General features: G+C 35.5%; 3 protein-coding genes across 4 annotated transcripts; 2 read left to right on the top strand and 1 right to left on the bottom strand.

The window, feature by feature from the left end:
• Positions 1–491: 491 nt before the first annotated feature.
• On the top strand, positions 492–4,297 carry LOC135690857 (uncharacterized). Its single transcript, XM_089114287.1, has 5 exons — positions 492–1,263; positions 1,379–1,867; positions 2,579–2,770; positions 3,199–3,324; positions 3,969–4,297. Exons 2-5 carry the CDS (start codon positions 1,502–1,504, stop codon positions 4,053–4,055), a joined length of 771 nt encoding a protein of 256 aa, XP_088970413.1. The 5' UTR covers positions 492–1,263; positions 1,379–1,501; the 3' UTR covers positions 4,056–4,297.
• Positions 4,298–6,067: 1,770 nt separating this feature from the next.
• On the top strand, positions 6,068–9,530 carry LOC148960417 (uncharacterized). The gene is made up of 4 exons (XM_065208537.2): positions 6,068–6,726; positions 7,019–7,207; positions 7,687–7,821; positions 8,427–9,530. Exons 1-4 carry the CDS (start codon positions 6,400–6,402, stop codon positions 8,499–8,501), a joined length of 726 nt encoding a protein of 241 aa, XP_065064609.2. The 5' UTR covers positions 6,068–6,399; the 3' UTR covers positions 8,502–9,530.
• Positions 9,531–9,679: 149 nt separating this feature from the next.
• On the bottom strand, positions 9,680–17,780 carry LOC135690856 (U6 snRNA phosphodiesterase 1). Of its 2 annotated transcripts, none has more exons than XM_065208535.2 (9): positions 17,524–17,780; positions 16,822–16,889; positions 16,059–16,157; positions 15,318–15,507; positions 14,091–14,144; positions 13,051–13,090; positions 12,776–12,841; positions 11,194–11,277; positions 9,680–10,432 (listed from the first exon to the last, which is right to left on the bottom strand). In XM_065208535.2, the coding sequence occupies exons 1-9, from the start codon at positions 17,703–17,705 to the stop codon at positions 10,310–10,312; spliced, it is 906 nt and encodes a 301-aa protein (XP_065064607.2). In that variant the 5' UTR covers positions 17,706–17,780; the 3' UTR covers positions 9,680–10,309. The 2 variants fall into 2 exon arrangements, with proteins under 2 accessions (XP_065064607.2, XP_065064608.2); XM_065208536.2 differs by having other exon boundaries at positions 17,494–17,621.
• Positions 17,781–17,785: the final 5 nt, after the last annotated feature.

The following is a 17,785-nucleotide window of genomic DNA, read 5'->3' as shown; positions in this document are numbered from 1 at the left end:
TTTAAGGGGGATTTTCGGAGATATCGGGGTTTAAGACAAACTTTCGGGCTAATTGCTACAAATTTGTTTTCTTCATTAAATGTCATAGACAATAAGATACAGATAGATCTGTTCTTTGAATACATCTATGATTGTTGGTTGCTATTTGAAAGTGTTTTTCAATATTTAGAATCTAGGGCTTTCTGTCGAATTAATTTTTTAGCAAAACCCAGAGGATGTTTCGAAACTATTAGAGGAGGTTGACGAAGAACAGGTATTAATATGTCTGAGGATAAGGATAAGAGTGATGAATAACTTGATAGTATTTAAAACATTGTAACAGTAATGTTTTGTTTTGGAAATTTTTAGTCTTTTACATCTCTCTTGAGCACCATCTTTCATTCGTGTGTACTTGAGCCTTCTTGCTCTATCACTGATTGAGACTGCTCTATCCATGGACTCACTTTAAAAACGGATACATTTTAACTCGGGCTAGTGGAAAGGCTGCCTACCTAAATCTTAAATAGCTACTTTGGTCGTGCTAATTTTACTAAGTTTGATTGGCATATGATAAGAGAGTCGAGATATAACCCTCTTGTTGAATAAACTAAAAGTGATACTAGATCGCTAAGTGCTGTTGTTGAACTATATTAAACTCTTTGTTTTTATCATCAATAAGTCATTTTAGCCTTGGAGTCTTTTGATGTAATACGTCCTTTTCCGTCACACAAAGTGGCTCTTTTTATTTGGAAGTCGATGTACTTTTTGTATAAATTGTTTCTTTAGTTCGAGGTATCTAAAATAGTCAAAATGTACATTTTGGAATCAATGCAAAATACGGGATGACATGTAAAAAGATCAGACGTTCTACTGCAAATGAATGCCTCTTTCAATCACCCATCGACATATGAAAATTTGGAAACCCGTGCAATTCGAACATTTCTCATCCGTTCAGGAAAGAGGAAACACCATTCTAACTCCTTTTTCGTCATTCAGTTTCTCTGACTTCAGAAGTGCTCAAAGAAGGAGATCCTTTTATTTTTCAAAAGCGTCAATATGTAGGGAATACGGAGATGTGAAAGCCAAGCCTATAATGGCGCTGATTGGAAGTTTCAGATTTGTGTTGATAAACTAATGTACCTCAAAAGTGCGTTTCAATTCAGCATTGATTACATATAAGCAATACAAGGCATCATTCCAGAGATTGCTGGTGCTCCAATGCTCCTAAATCGTTTGATAACAACCAACATTCACCATTTGTTGACAGCCAATTCACATGAACAGGTATGCTATTGGTGTTACTGGTAATTTGAAATCTCGTTCTTGGTATTATTGCCTGTTCAGTCATATAAAGAACATTCCACGGCATTTTTTGTGATTGAAGATCTTTATTGCACAGGTTCAAAAGCTTGTCGTACTATAACAGAAGTTACAGCAGCTGATTATTTGAAGCCATGAAGATTTCGCTTCTATACTGAGGTCTTTTTGAACGTTTTTGACGTGCAGACATTAGAACGGGAGAATGTATTTAGCTCGTCCCTCAGCTCCTCCGTACCCTAGCGATGCACTGTTTGTGAGGCCTCGGATGGAAGCCTGGGTTGACACAGTCGCTATAAATGATCCACCACCACCCTACGAGTCACCTGAACCATCTGTTGCGCTTAACATTCCACGCCGACCTCAACCCAACAGAAGTCCCAACAGAAGCCCCAACAGAAGTGAATTTAGCCATACTATACCATTACGTCATTCGCATTTTCGCGCTACTTTTTCCGAACAGGTATCAGCCACAGTTATAAGAGAGAGACAAAGAGCTAAGCTGCAGATAGTCAAATTCGAAAAGCAATATCTGTATTCAAAATTTGCAGTCCTCAAAGGCTTGGAACTTGTGAGTATCTCAGCATTCCATCCTCAATTGAAGCTAGTCTATTCTACTTCTAAACTCAGATTCGCAGTCGATTATTTAGCGATATATTGAATCAAATAGGAACCAGCTATCAATTCTATCACATTTTTGCATCGAAGATGTTTCTCCTGAAATATGTTAGGGGTTTTGTCAATGTGACCAGTCTCAGGTCCACCTATAACAATTCAAAACAAAACTCAAAGTTTATGGGTATATGCCTCCTTTCCTGTTATTACATGCTGAACTCCCCAAATTTTTCACGAGCTTCCAGCTAATAAGGATTAAAAAGAAAAATATGAACACTATTGCTAAGCCAGATTTTAGATGCATACTGCAAATTTGTGTGAAGACTCGGCCCTGCTTTGTTGTGCGACTGTTGGTTAAAATTCTTGCCTACTTCTTCGAAGAGCCTGTTGAGTCTCTAAGACTTATGCCTGGTTCTCTTGCTTTTATATGTTGTGTGCTGTAAATTTTATCTTTCTCGTACCTCAGGGCAGAAACAATGACCGCACTTCTATTGAAGGCCCCCACGGGGCCAGAAGTCCCCCAAATGAAAACGTCGATACCCTTGGGAATATAAATTAACAAAGCTGTACCGAAGGCATGAATTTAGCTAAAAATGAAACAGTAGTTAAGTGCTTTTGTTTATCAATTTGTTATTAAATCTGTTGAAAAGATTTTATCCTTTCACAGGTAGCATGCACGGCAGCATTCTCCACATGTTTAGCATTTCGAGAAAAGTTTGGCATAGGCATTCTCACAGGAGATCGATCCGGATTTTTTATGCTCTTGCACCTTATCAGCTGGGTCCTTGTTTTCCTTCTCTTTTGGACAAGTTTGGTTGGGTATATGAAAGAAATCTCAACGCCATCGCAATTCATTAAGGTAGGATGAAAAACTTTGCCACCAACTGAAGCTGTGACAGTATTTTTGATTCACGACTCTTTCATAGCATTTACACTAAAAGGCTTTCGTTCTCAGCAGTAGTAATACAAAAAACCAGTAAGCGAGAGTTATTAATGTTTATGCTAATACCATTCATTCATCGATTGGTTCTCACGCAGGGCACCAATGTAGCACTCAAAGAAAACTTTGTTTATGCAGATCCTCGTGCAATGTTGTTAGGTTTCTTCACATTTGATAAAAAGATCTCCATTTTGAAAAATAATTGAAATCTGTCTCTTTGAAAACGTAATTTTATGCTTGCTATCAGCCACCAATACTGCAATGGTCAATTATTTTATCGTACGTTTCTGAAGTTTTTATTCTATACTTGCTCCAAGCTCTCTTGAATAAAGACTTGTCTTTTCTAGATGATCATAACACACGTCAGCCTCGGTTTCTTGATTTTGATCAGTTCAGCGTTGTTAACCGATGCTCCATTCACAGGACTGTGTGAAGCAACAACAACAGTCTGTGTGATATTCAAGGCTTCTGTTGTAAGTAAATCTTGTTGTCATGACGACTCGTTGACGTATCAGAGGTTTAACTAGAATTGTATTTTATTGTCGATTATGTGTATTGTTGTTTATCGTATGATATTTGTATGGTTTAATTATTGTCAATGGTGTATTGTTGTGTATGGTATACTATTGACAATGTTGTATTTTCAATATTTTCAATGTTTGGCAATTATTGTCAATCGTATAGTATTTTCTCAAGGTTTTATTATTGTCAATTTCAATGGTCAATGGTCCATTTTTGTCAATGGGGTATCTTTATCAATGGCGTATAATTGTTAATGGAATTTTATTGCACAGCAAAAAGTCACTAATAAGGTTGCATTAGCATATTTAGTGACCTTTTTATCACCCTACTGCTTTTGGAAGTAAAATTTTCAGTAATTGATTGTGACATGACAAATTTAAATTCTTCTGATGCATGTGCTCGACCTGCATTTGTTGGTGATAAATAATCGGTTACTTTTGGTATATTTTGATAGTTGCCATTGTATTTGAAGCTATCTTGAGTTTCAATCTAAGTTAGCTAAAAATTTGGTAGCTGATAAGGCCTATTTTAAATTACTTCAAAAAAATGCTTACGAAGTCTTTGAAATTCAACAAAATTCTTTATTATTTTGTAGGCATTTGGTTACCTTGCCGTGTTACTGTTTTGGTTGGACGCCGGATTGCACTATGTTACATTCAAAAATTCTATTTTTCTGATCTAAAAGTTCATTAATTTCTTTTCAAATCTTTATTGCGGCAATCTTACGCAATGAAATTCCCTAAAACTTTGTTCCCTCCTCAGTGGTTTAAACATTCGTTGGTCACCAGAAGAACTAGAATGAATCCGGAAGGCTGGGGGAAGGGGTAAGGGCTCTAAGTCTCTTTGTTTGAATTTTATCTGGTTAAAGTGTCCCTTGTCGACGTTGTAATAATGTCTTTCATGGTATCGCTATCATTAACACCTTAGATTGTCTTTGCATTCATAGTCTGTCTCTGTCAGAGTCCTCGTCTCTTTTCGTTACTTCTTGTTTGGCTGTTTGGTGTGTTTGCTAATGAACATAGCTTTTCAAGATGCGGCGTTTAAAAGAGGGCGGTGTTTATCAGAGGGCGGCGTTTTTTATAAATGGATTGCTGAAGGTGCAGCGCTCAATAGAAGGCGGCGTTTATAAGAGGGCGGCGTCATTAGAGGAGATACGGTACACATATTGTGAAGTTCAGTCAGTAAAACACATCAAAACTAAATGGTCACCTAACATCGTTTCTTCCAGACTCAATATTTTCTGTACGTTAAATAATATCTAACAAAATGACTCATGTGAACAGTTTTTTGGCGGTACAGAACTTGAAAATGTCTTTGAAAAAAGCAAAAATGCTTCATGTTTAACAGGCCATCGCATTAAAACCCAGTTCATATTAGCCCTGCATACAGACGCGGGACATGTTTGTCCAGTAAGGCCAGCCATTTTTTGTTGTTACTTTATATTTGCAGATTGTGTCCATCTTCTAATATAGTTCTGCAAAATATACCGCAGAAAGTAATATTTTGTGTTTTTTGTGTTGGTTGCACTGGTGTATCAGTACTCAAGTCCATTATATCTTGAACTTAAATAGTTCTAAATGGCAATGTTTTCATAACTTGTTGAAAGAAGAAAGACTCGCTCCGTGCTCTGTGATTCCAACGGGCTAGTGATCAATTGAAAATTTTCTCGTGAACATGATTAAAGCTTTAGAAATCCCAAGAGATTCCGTCGTTTTACTTTAAACAGAACCTACTTGGTAGGACGCAGAAGCCTCGCAAAGAGCTAGGCCATTATGATCGAAAGTAAGTGGCTCGCTGTTTCAATGTTAGGATACTGTAAGTTCCTTTATATAATTCGCTTTTCCTTTCGTTGTTTGAGAGTTCTTTTTACACCAGATTTGAAGTTGGAAGAAACACACGTTTGCTTTTTTGGCAGCACGATGCGAAATTCAATAATGCAAGTCTGTGCCAATCAAACTACCTGAACCATTTGCTAAAACTCTCTTTATTTCCCAAAAGTTGTTTGCAGTTTCGAAATATTTATACAGCTTTCGAAATCCTTATAGAGGTTTCGAGTTCCTTCTAGAGGTTTCGAATTCCTTAAAGATATGCAGACTTGAACTTTATTTATATAAACCCTATAAATCACATTCTACAGCCTTGCATGATATTGACAGATTGCTAAACTAAAAGTTTGGGCTGTCTGCTTGAGAGCATGAACCCTTTATTTGCGTTAGAACTAAAATCGTTAGCCGTCATCGAGTCCAATAGCCTTTATGGGCAAATAGTTGGCATTAGATGAGAAAGCTGTTGTATAACTTTTCTAATTGAATATTTTTGCCATTTTTAACATCGCATGTCCATTTATTACAAATGATTGATAACTCTTTTCCTCGTTGGACTTAACAAAAGTTTCTATAATTGGAAGTATACTCTAGTGTCTCTAACAGAAGGGGGGAGGTAATAGAAGGGGGTGTTCATGTCAACCAGTTTTCAATAGAAGGGGGTGCTAATAGAAGGGGGTGTTCATGTCGGCCAGTTTTCAATAGAAGTGGGTTGCTAATAGAAGGGGGTGTTCATGTCGGCCAGATTTCAATAGAAGGGGGTTGCTAATAGAAGGGGGTGTTCATGTCGGCCAGTTTTCAATAGAAGGGGGTTGCTAATAGAAGGGGATGTTCAGGTTGGCCAATTTTCAATAAAATGTCAGTAAATTTCAACAGCAAAGGGGAGCTAATAGAAGGAGTGGATGTTGGTAAGTCTTTCAATTAAAAGGCAATGTCTTAGGATGATTCCTCTCAATTTAGACGTTTTGTTCTCACATACAGGAGCCTACTCTTTTTTGTAAATCACATCGCTTTTTCATTCAATTTTCTGCGTGTTCTGGTCCTGACAGATTTGTAAAATTTAATAGAAGGGGGAAAATTCTTCTGAAATTAATACACGGAGGGCGTCTATTAGAGAGACTATAGTAGCATGGGATACTTCGCTCTCGCTGTTACATAACAAACAACAACAACGACAATCTACCATGAAAATTCAAAACAAAGATGGAGCACAGTGAGGAAAGTCGCAGTACGAACAACAACTTCTCGACATTGCAAATGTTTTCTGTGCAGACAGTCTTGCCAGAATACTCAAGCCAAGATCGGAATATCAACCTTGAACTACCTGATTACTGTGATGATGAGCCACCACCGCCATATAGCGAGAGAATCAAAGTTCAAACAGAACTGCCGGTTACTCGCCCTCCAAGATATAATCTGCCGAGTAGATCACCTCTAAAAACTTCATTGCATCCCGCTAACGATAAACCATTTGTGTTTAACAAGGATTTTGCGACTTCAAAATTTGCTGTTTTAAAGTTGGCAGAGTTTGTAAGTCACCATTATTGTTTATTTTTGCTCCCGATCTGCTATAAAGTAATAATGGTAGAAGTTTTTGAGTTATACATTCACATTTTCACCTACAATATAAACTGTGAAATCTTTCAGACAAAATCGCATTTAACCATGCATAATTTTTGGTTGATTCGAATAATTGAACATTTAAATCAATTTTTGTCTGACACTTCAGTAGGAAACATTACATAATAACTTCATGACGCAAAATATGTTTTGGTATTCCTTATATCTTTAAGAATTTTCCTACTTGTGTTTTCCTTTCCAGATTATTTGTCTTATTGGCCTGATATCGACAGCATATTTACAGAGACTAGAGGCTGGAAAGCAAAAGAAAGATGTTGTAGGCTTCTTTATGGTTTTTATGGTTGCCAGTTTTGTGTTCACAGTCATTGTATTTTGGTTCCATTTCATCAGCATTCTTAAATACACTGGTCCACGTGCTATGAACAAATATGTAAGTTTCCCTCATATTCCTACAGATTTTTAGAAATTTTCTCAAGCTACCAACAAATTCTAAAGTTTTTATCTATATTTTGTTAGTATTAATACTTTGCATTTTACCACAATTAGTTATATACACGCCAGACTGTAAAGTAATTTTTCTGCATGGGGAATACTGGCACAATGATATTCAAATTTGCAGATAACGAATGTGTCATGAAAAATCGTGTATAGAATTGGTAGCAAAGGCTTTTGAAGTCATCTTGTATTCTTTGATTTTTCTTGCAAAATCAGAAATTCAAACAGGGGAAGTTTTGCCGGGAATATGACAAGATAAACAATATTATGTGTGGAATCTATGGCAGATTCTTAAATAATGCAAGGGCGGATTGAATGAAGGTGTCCCCTGCATGGACCAAAATTTACAGGCCTTTCTATGGTTTGAATTATTGATATATTGTGAGGAAATCTTCAGCATTCTTTTTCTTCTAGGTTGCATTCACCTGCTTCATTCTTGGAATTTCACTTCTTGCAACATCAGCCCTGCTTGCTGACATAAACAGAAAGAAAATATGCACATTTATAAGATTTAGCAAAAAAGAATGTCATTTGCACAGGTTTTCACTGGTAAGTTTTTTGTCTCAAAGTTTCCAGGACTTTCAGACAATTTTTAAACTCTTCGCATCAACAGTCATATTGTAAAACGACAAAATCTTGAGACAGTATTGTCAAAATTGCTCATTAATATCTTCCAGATATTTGTTTTGATTTAGATGAGTATGACAGAGAAGAAAAAATTTTTCTCACGTATGGCTTTGGAAACAATCCAGCCCATTGACAATGCCAGCCTGTTGATGACTTTGCATGTTACCTTTCACAAAAAATTTTAAAATCAATTTATTGTTTGGCACAGTTGTGGTGATATGGAGTTGCAGTTGTCTCATATAAACTTTGTTATTCACTGTGATACTATCAAAGTGACAATAGAAATAATAAATGCACCCATTTTGTTAAATTTGTGGCAATCATTAGAAATTGAAGCTAGAGTTTTATGTTGGCAAGATTCTGTTACGTTGCTATCAATTTCTCAGGACACAATTTTGTTCAGGTTTCTGAAGAAATTATTTATTTCTGTTTTTAAGCCTTGAAAAGCTAAGATATGAAAATTTTATTTTCTAAAGTTAAAAAAATTGATTTTGTCATTTTTTAAGTATCCCTGTAATTCATTCTAGATGTGTGGATTCTTGGCAATGATTTTATTCTTTGTTGATTCTGTGGTATACATGATCACAAGCAAAGGAGGATGAAGAGGGTTTGGGAATCTTTGAATGATTCATGTATCAAGTTCTAAAACAGCCGATATCTGATGTGAAGAGTTATTTCCAGGGTTGACTCTGTGAAGAACAGATGCAGTCAGCCGCTGAGTTGAACCATTTACTCAGAAATCCTTGTCTGTTTTAGCATGCTACAACATGGCATTAGTTTGGCACCATTATTCCATGTGTACACTTAGTAATGTATGCGCATCATTGCATCAAAACAACAAGATAAAATGATAGAAACCACAAATGCTGATAATACGAGCCACAGTGGCTGATGATAAAAACTACAGTTTAGTCAAGAATACCAGACTGTATGAAAAATTACAATATTGAATATGATGTAAACCATATTTTTCAAACATTGTACACATAATTCATTACTGTCCAGTAATCCTGGCTCTTTCTTCAAATACCGTAATGCCTCAAATAAGCGCTCGGGCACTTATTTAATTTTTGAGGCTCCAGGGTGGGTGCTTATTCAAGGGAGGTGCCTAATCGAGGAGGACGCTTATTTAAAAATTAATTTGGGTGCAAATTGTGTTGTTCAGTAATGTTGCTGGTTGAAATGCCTTCCAATTTTTTTTTTTTTGAAAATTCAAATAAGCACCGTCTCTGAAGGTTGAAGGATGGGCGCTTATTTGAGGGGTCGGTGCTTATTTGAGGGGTGGGTGCTTATTTGATGGGGGTGCTTATTCAATAACTTCACCTCTAGGGTGGGTGCTTATTCGAGGGGGGCTCTTATTTGAGGGGGGTGCTTGTTCGAGGCATTACAGTATTGCAGTTTGAATCTTATTGAGTTTTTGAATATCAATGATTTCAGTATAGCAACTATGATTTCCAATGACAATTTGTCTTTTCAGCATATTTTAGTTGGTTAATTTTATGCTATCTTATTTATTCTTTAAGTTATATTAAAAGATGAATGGAAATATGTAATTTTATATAATTCATTTTTGTAATTACCTCATAAACAATTCTTACTGGAGACTTTGTAAATTCTTACTGAAGACTAAATCGTTTTTTTTTTCATTGTGATCCTCTTTTTGGTACATAGTATGGTATTTTTGTACATGCTGTTGCTTTCCCACCTGATTTTGATGTGACAGGGATCTTTTTAGGAGGGGTGGGGTTAACCTGAAAGCAGCGTAACTGGAACAATAGATGCTGAAATCTGAAGCAGCTATAATTTTATGTTGAGCTGTTATGAAATTCATAAAAACATTTTGCAAAATAGATTTTGAAAGATAAAATGGTTTCTCATTTCAGATAAGTTTGTGTTTGATTTTAAAATGGCATTACTACAAGGACAATATCACAGTCTAAGATACTGCATAAATATTTCATAGGTCAAACTAAATACCATGTGTTATTCTGAAAGAAGGCAATTGGCTCTTTATTAGTAAAAACTAGTTAAAAAGTTAATTAGTAAAAAATCATAAAAAGAAAGGTATTTTAAAATAAATCTTTTGATTTGAGACCAAAGCTAAAATCAATTCAGTGGATGAAACATTACAAAAACTTGCTTAGATTCTTAAACAAAAACTGTTTAAGAATCTAAAGGGCCTGCCAAGAATAATCATCTATGCCTTGTAAGCAATGGTTCTAGCTATGACGGTTCCAAGAGTTGAAAACATGGAGCGAAATGGAAACATGAAACAAAAATTAAAAACAACAATGTGAGCAGAAGTCATTTTGTAGTGAGAACAGGGCCTTGGTTGCTCTGCTGGAGTAGTGTTTAGCATCAATTCTGTCCTAATGAAAAGATCTCGTCTCTGATTTACAGTTCAAATACGCTATCTTTTAATGTAGTAAACTTTATTGCCAGTTTTTAAACAAATGTTGTCGACATTCAATGTTCTAAAATTCATATAGTTTTCATCTTCACTCCATTCAGCATCAAATGCATCCACCAGGTTCTGAAAAGAGGACAAGAGAATCAAGATATTTTCTGAAGTAATGGTACATTGCATATAAGGCTGTAAGAGTCAACATCGTCTGCTTGCTACTTTTTGACAGCGAAAGTGTGATAAACTCTAAAGCTATACGACACCTCGACGTGTTTCTCAAAGGTCAAACCCATATTTCTGTTGCCTATCAAGTATTTTTAGAGTTCCTTGAGGGGATATCTTGTTGGATATTTTTCATATCATAAAACGAAAGTGATTGAGTAGCATGACCAAAATTACCATGGATCGCTACTTGACCAATGCTGTATTTTGAAAATTTAGGTTGCATGAGTACTCGAGGAACAATTGAATACCAAGCCATGAAAATGAGAAAATCTTTAATACAGGTATTAAATTTGTCATTACTTACCCTCAAAATTAAATATTCCACATTAATGGTTTGTCTTAATCAATCAAAGTAAAACGTGGAATATATTGTCTAACTTCAAGACGGTGAGATTGTGCTTAGTTTACATTATAATTTGCAATTCAACAAAAGGGGAAAAGAGACTTTTAATAAAAATAAAAAGTGAACAAAGAAAGTAAGAAGAATATTTGGGACAAAATCTACCGGGGAGGGGAGGATTTCAGGAGCAAAAGTGCTGAATCAAACGATGAAAATTTTTACTTTAAATCCATTTCCCTTATTTTCATTCTTATCACGTCCTTCTTTGGTGTGATCCAAATGTAGAACAGCTTGACCTTACGTAATCAACTAAGTAAAGTTGTACCTGCAAATCTTCTGTAAATGTTGGAGGTACGGTGCTCGTTACGTCACCAAGATGCCATGCAAAACTTATATGAAATGAAGGGTTCTAAAAACAAAGAACATTACACAAAATAATAGGGAAAACTAAAGGCCCACTAAGAGGGGGCGGTGGGCAGATCAGCCTAGGACAGAAGCTGAGAGGGCCCCATCCAGGCCTCAAACTGACTTAAAAAAGTTATAATAAGGTTTTCAAATTAAATTGCAAACGATAGAAATTTTTGCAGCATGATATTCTCAATTTGACGGAAAATAATTTGATAAATTATCAATAACTATATTACAGACAAGATATTAAACAAGTGCTCACAGCAAAAGATCATTGGCTTTCCCTGTCTAAAGTAAAGTAAAGTAAAGTAAAGTAAAGTAAAGTAAAGTAAAGTAAAGCAAAGTAAAGTAAAGTAAAGTAAAGTAAAGTAAAGTAAAGTAAAGTAAAGTAAAGTAAAGTAAAGTAAAGAAAAGTAAAGTAAAGTAAAGTAAAGTAAAGTAAAGTAAAGTAAAGTAAAGTAAAGTAAAGTAAAGTAAAGTAAAGTTAAGTAAAGTAAAGTAAAGTAAAGTAAAGTAAAGTAAAGTAAAGTAAAGTAAAGTAAAGTAAAGTAAAGTAAAGTAAAGTAAAGTAAAGTAAAGTAAAGTAAAGTAAAGTAAAGTAAAGTAAAGTAAAGTAAAGTAAAGTAAAGTAAAGTAAAGTAAAGTAAAGTAAAGTAAAGTAAAGTAAAGTAAAGTAAAGTTATAAAATATTCGGCCTCTGAACACACAGCTCAGCACCGTGTTCTACCTGCTAAGGTATTTTTCGACTAATATGTAGACAAAATGCCTTAAGTAACAAACAGTGAAGCCCGATGAAAAGACTGAAGTGGACTTCCTTGAAAACTTTCGGTACTCAGGATTTATAAAGATTGCCTTTACGTCATTGTATCCTAAGCTGCTACAATTGAAATAGGGCCAGCACTCGCAAAATAAGAAAAACATGATAGCACATATAAACACGGATCACGTCAGTAGGTAAAAGTTATGGACTTACTCAATATTTTTTAAGTGGGACAGTTCGCACTATTACTTTGCAACATGAACGTAGGAGAGGGTTTACTTGCTTTACTTATCTAGAGTAGTCGCAAATAAGATCGAAAATCTATCATTCATGCACGGAGCAATTTAGAATTACTACCCTTAGTACCGTAGGAAGGGTTGGATTATTTAGGGGGGAGGGGCATCTTGAGAACAGTAGGAACAAAAGGATTCTTCGTTTGAAACAAAGGATTTTCATTTTTTGGGGGTAGCAAGAACCCTTAGAACAAAAGTAGCTATAGTTATAGGCCTGATAATCGATTTATATCCCGCTTCAAAGCAACATGTTCCCCTGTTTCAAAATGTTTCTAATCGTGTATCTCATCTGTTCATAACAAGATGTCTGGTAAATTGCTAACTAAGTGTTATCTGCGATAGATCGAAAGACATCAAAGGTCCAACTTGTTTTCTTAAGTTTTCCGAGGACCGATAAATATTTTATCATTATTGCGTACTATAAAATCGCTGCCTCGTGTACTCACCTCATAGTATTTTGGTAATCCAAACTTCTCCAAGACCTGGTCAACTTTTTCTGTGAGCGCTTTAAGCTTTGGACAAAATTTTTGAGTAGACCAAAATCTTTAATTACCATTTCACTTTATTGATTAAATAAATGAGTTGCAATCAAGGCAGCAGAAAAGCTCGAGTATATCAGGTAATGGATGGTCGATCATATGAGAAAGTGACTGCACTTTCAACAGTGATTTAAAATGATCAAAAAGGATTTAAAACAGAGCAGAAGAAATACAGTTTATACCTTTTCCTCTCCAAGAATAATCCTCAGTCCAAGAAAAGACCTGCAAATTAACAATATTCAAACAAAATTGCATCTAAATTCCACACTGATCTCTGAGAGGTAAGCAAGAACAGATGTTGTTCAAGAACAGATGGCCTATCAAAGGCGGCATTTTCCTCTGTTTTTGTGGATCTGTAACTGTGCATAGTTTTTCTTGACTTTTTCGACATTATCAAACGTTCTTAACTCAATGTGCAATAAGCACGACCTACATATGCCCTCTCTCTACCTATTCAGGTGCCTCGAATGAAATTGCAAGGAAAATTAAAGGAAGCATTGGACTCTTTTGAAATGGACAGATGTATCTGACTATTTTACATGCCAAAAAGACGACAACACTGTCCTAAATGTACTATGTCCCGATGAATCTCGATGTTCACAGAAGTTCCCGTTGGTAGCATTATACAGTAGGCTATTGTTACGTCTTCCAGTCGGCAACGCGGGACTAATTCGCGTTAATGTGGTGCAATGCCTATTGGGAACGTGAACGGTTGACTAAATGGACATCGTGCCTTTTGGGGAACACAAATTTTGAAACTAATGGCATAGCATTGAAAGCGCTCATTTGGAAGAAAAAGTCCAAAAAATCCGACGAGGTGTCAGATAACCATCAGACAGCTACTATAAAACTAAAGATGTTTTCTAAATAAATACTAATTTTTACGCTTTTGCTCAAATGATAATTCAATAGTTCATTGATAAGATTTTAACAGGCTCCATTGATAAGATTTTAACAGGCTCCATTGATAAGATTTTAACAGGCTCCATTGATAAGATTTTAACAGGCTCCATTGATAAGATTTCAAGTTTAAGTGAGTCGGCCATTTTGATTTTCAATGTCAAATGAGTAGCATCCGTACTTTAGTGCCTTTAATAGCTTCTTCAAACGAGCTTCTAACACTTGTTCCCCATGAATATCAAACTCAAAAAGCAGATAACCAATCCCTTCCTCGATCCAGCATTTTAAAAAAAAATTGTTGAACGTATAGTTAAGATGGTACCTTGTTTTTTCTTCATTTGTATACAGCTCGACAAGGTCAAGATGACATCTGAAACTGCAAACAAATGGACTTGTAAAACATGGTTTATTGATGATATTGTCAGACATATAGAACAGAAATTATTATTTATATTACATACGGAAAAGTTCTATCGTTGGTGCCATATGTGTAATAATGAAAAGCAGGGCCACCGAGAGCCACGCCGGTCCTAGGGGTAGGCCTAATACTTGGACCCCCTTCCTACCCAAACCAATAAAGCTACAATGCGCATAATATGGACTTCAAATGCATTGAGTTTTCTTTATTCAATTAAAAATTTTCATCCAAAAAGCATTGCTAAACTAACCCAAGACAGATATAATTTATAATTACCAAATTATTAAGAGTCATATTTAAATAAAGAAAGTTTATTACCAGCCGGCCTCTCTTTGCATACGGGCCCAGGGACAATTTTCCCCCCAGGGACAATTTTCCCCCTCTCGGTGGGCCTGATGAAAAGTATTAAAACAGTTTATGCCGTAACTTTTGACGTAATGATTCCCTAGAAAATGTTCGCAGCATAGCTAAAAGCTTCTTAGGTTTATTAATTAGCACTCTCTGGATCTCAAACTGATCAAATTAAATTGATTTTCGAAATAGTAGAATTGGTGAATATGGAATTTCCACTCTTTCATGTCTCTTCAACAATTCGCTTTGTGCAAGAGGCCCAAACGCTTATCGAAACTTATCGAAAGACCTTGATGGTATATCACATTCGTTTCAAGCCTTATACCTCAATATTTATCAATCTATTTCAACTCTTTTGTTTTCCTTTATACATTTCTAACTTCCTGGAAATTAACTCACGCTTTCCTTTTTTCTAAAAAGGGAGACAAGACTACGCTCTCCGAAAAGTGTCTAATCGCAGTCACTTCACTTATCTCTATAACACTGAATACCATCGTCACTAAACCACCCCTCGCCTTCCATGAAACTAATAAACTGTCAGAAACCGCGCTGTTATGAACAGGGAATGCCCATTTCACTAAAAGGCACACTTATGACTAATTTTTGGCTACACAAAGGCAGTTTCAAAAACCCACCACAAAAAAACGCTTGCCAAATATTACCCCTCCCCCAAGATTGTTTTATCAGATTCAGACGAAATACAAAATAAATCCTGCTCTTGTGCCTCTTCATAACATTAACAGGCTGAGAAAAGAAAAGATTGTCAACCAAAACACTCACCTTTGTGCATTAGACAGCAAATCTTTAAGCTGGTCAACCAATGGCTCTATCCAATAGTGTCTCAGAGATACTGTTTTTGAAAGTGTTATGTGAATGGCCTTATTGTCTATTTGTTCAAACTTTGAAAATGTTTTTCTTGCCCTATCAACCAAAGATTTGATAAGGGCCTTTTGACTATTTGATAGCTTGGCTGTGGAGAAAAAATATTTAAATATTAGATTAGGAATTATCATAACCTTTCATTGTTTCTTCATAATTTCAGCAAATAGGATTAACATAAAAATTATCAACTTGTATCACCATCATCATCCCCAAATAAATTAAATATATCATAAACCATCTTAAAATAATATTCACTTATATCATTTCACAATCTGCTTTTCGTTTTTACCTTGCATCTTTGGTATGAATTAGGACTTTTAGCAACTCTGCTTTTAGAGGAGAATCCTCCTTTTCTATCTACATGATTCACCTGTCATTCTTAGTCTAAAATTATTGAAAGCTAGCTAGCTATCCTATAAACTAAACAAATTTATTTAAGGCAGGAGCTACAAAGGCAAACACCAAGATGTAAGGGGCTATGAAAAATGTCCTAAACCCCTAAATACTGGCTACATCATCATCAAACTCTCACTTCATCATTCAAATTAATGTTATTATTTCTATAACAATTTAATGTTATTATTGCCAGCAGAAACAATAAATGACTAAGAAGAAGTTAATGGTTGGGCACATAGTAACCTGGTATGAAAACATATGATGCCCAGTTGCCTTCTTCATGAGCAAATGATCTTATCCGCCCTTTGTGATCATCAGCTGATTCCTCACTGCTTGCAATATCTATCCAAACAAAGAAATTTGACAAACTACTTCCAATATGTCATCATTAAGGGCAAATGTATATCTTTTTTGCTTCTTATAATAGCTCAGTGAAATACCGACAAGGAATGGTCACAGAATCATACAATACACTAGCATAATTATGGCATAATTTTTTATATTGGCTTTGGTTCAATTAGCTTTTATATATCTTCACAAAACCTTTATCTTTGTTCTCAAGGGTAATTTTTGATTATTTTTTTTCATAAATTCTTAAATGGCAATAATTATTATCAAAAGAAGAACTAAGAAGGTGTCAGTATTACTAAAAATATATAGGCAATGTCAATATTGGTTACATCTAGGTTCTTTTATATGTGTTTATTTATCTTCACTGTTGATGTAAAATCTACTGCATCAAGGATCTGTGCAATGTATGGGATTATTACATGATTCTATCAAAAGTTCTTGGAAGAGTTGAGACAATTTTGTTTCTCCTCTGAGAACTTGGGCTGATAAAAATAATCTATTTTCAAGATCAGTTGGCTTTAAAATAGAGGGCAAAATGTAAACTAACAATTGAAAATCCTCCTCTGCAATGAACCCCATGCATCAAATGAGCTGGTAATCTGTTTGGTAAGCATATATCGAATTAAAAATATAGGAATCTTAGACAAGAAACTACCTTTGAACATTGAAAGAACATCATTTGGGATGGGAAGCAGCATTTTCCTTTTTTCCTTGTTGCTTTTCCTAAAATGAAGAACATAGATTATCCAAAATTATCACGAAGAGTGCCCACATATTTTCAGAAATGCTCCTGAATAACCAGTCTAGTCTGCAGAATATGGCATATTCACGCAGGAGGTTTGTGTAGTCTTGTACCAAAACTGAAAAATTACATTATCAAAAAGACACTTGGCAAGTCATTTGACGGATAACAGGAGAGGTTAGCACAGGGAAAACATAGCTGAGATGACATTGCACGCGTGAGGCCTCGTCGGAAATTGTCATATTCTGCAGGCTGTGCAGAAGAGACTTTACCATAACTGCCACAACAAGAATGAGCCCTTACTGGTCTTTTGCTGTGTAGGGACTTTATAACAATAATGATGGGCTCCGACAATAATGATGGGTTGAAAAGTGGAAGGGTCAAGGACAAATTTAGCAACCACAACAAAAGATTTTGGAAAATGTTCTATTGTTTTGCAAAAAAGTCGTCGGATGCCCCTTCTGATAATAGGTACAGAAGGTTGATTAAACAACGGAGTCCTTGTTTATTGCTTAGGAGCTGAATGACTGATGTTTTAGCTTGGTGCGCAAGTTTCAAGTCCATCATACTAACGCTATGACAAACCCGAAGATTGGTTTTAAATTTTCCGCCTACTTGAAATCTCCTTCCTCGCTGCCGCTTTCACGATCTTCATCACTACAACTAGAGGCTTGATGCGATTCAATCTTCCTTTTTCTGCTCTGAATTTTGCCTAGCTCTTTTTCATTGCAATCATATATGTCGTCATCATCTGTTTCACTGTCAGAGTACTGAACAATTTTGCTTTTTGATGTCATGTGTGACAATTTATTTAAGGTTCATATCATCGCGCCATTTTCGTTGATCAACAGCAACAACTAATCGAACTGGCAGCAAC

The sequence above is a fragment of the Rhopilema esculentum genome, chromosome 4, assembly GCF_057945365.1.
Source record: "Rhopilema esculentum isolate cy_ngs chromosome 4, ASM5794536v1, whole genome shotgun sequence".
Classification (NCBI taxonomy): Eukaryota; Metazoa; Cnidaria; class Scyphozoa; order Rhizostomeae; family Rhizostomatidae; genus Rhopilema; species Rhopilema esculentum.
The sequence above is the reverse complement of the archived record's forward strand: the minus strand, read 5'-3'. Positions and strand labels throughout refer to the sequence as shown.

What these genes read in the sequence shown, in the direction of transcription:
- LOC135690856 (XM_065208535.2), bottom strand. Translation starts at nt 17,705, where the DNA reads ATGACATCAAAAAGCAAAATTGTTCAGTACTCTGACAGTGAAACAGAT. An exon ending in AGCGAGGAAGGAGATTTCAA is followed by an intron (nt 16,890 to 17,523) that starts GTAGGCGGAAAA and finishes TCTTCATTTTAG; the next exon opens with GAAAAGCAACAAGGAAAAAA. An exon ending in ATCATATGTTTTCATACCAG is followed by an intron (nt 15,508 to 16,058) that starts GTTACTATGTGC and finishes TTTTCTCCACAG; the next exon opens with CCAAGCTATCAAATAGTCAA.
- LOC148960417 (XM_065208537.2), top strand. Translation starts at nt 6,400, where the DNA reads ATGGAGCACAGTGAGGAAAGTCGCAGTACGAACAACAACTTCTCGACA. An exon ending in TTTTAAAGTTGGCAGAGTTT is followed by an intron (nt 6,727 to 7,018) that starts GTAAGTCACCAT and finishes TTTCCTTTCCAG; the next exon opens with ATTATTTGTCTTATTGGCCT. An exon ending in CACGTGCTATGAACAAATAT is followed by an intron (nt 7,208 to 7,686) that starts GTAAGTTTCCCT and finishes TTTTTCTTCTAG; the next exon opens with GTTGCATTCACCTGCTTCAT.
- LOC135690857 (XM_089114287.1), top strand. Translation starts at nt 1,502, where the DNA reads ATGTATTTAGCTCGTCCCTCAGCTCCTCCGTACCCTAGCGATGCACTG. An exon ending in TCCTCAAAGGCTTGGAACTT is followed by an intron (nt 1,868 to 2,578) that starts GTGAGTATCTCA and finishes ATCCTTTCACAG; the next exon opens with GTAGCATGCACGGCAGCATT. An exon ending in CGCCATCGCAATTCATTAAG is followed by an intron (nt 2,771 to 3,198) that starts GTAGGATGAAAA and finishes TGTCTTTTCTAG; the next exon opens with ATGATCATAACACACGTCAG.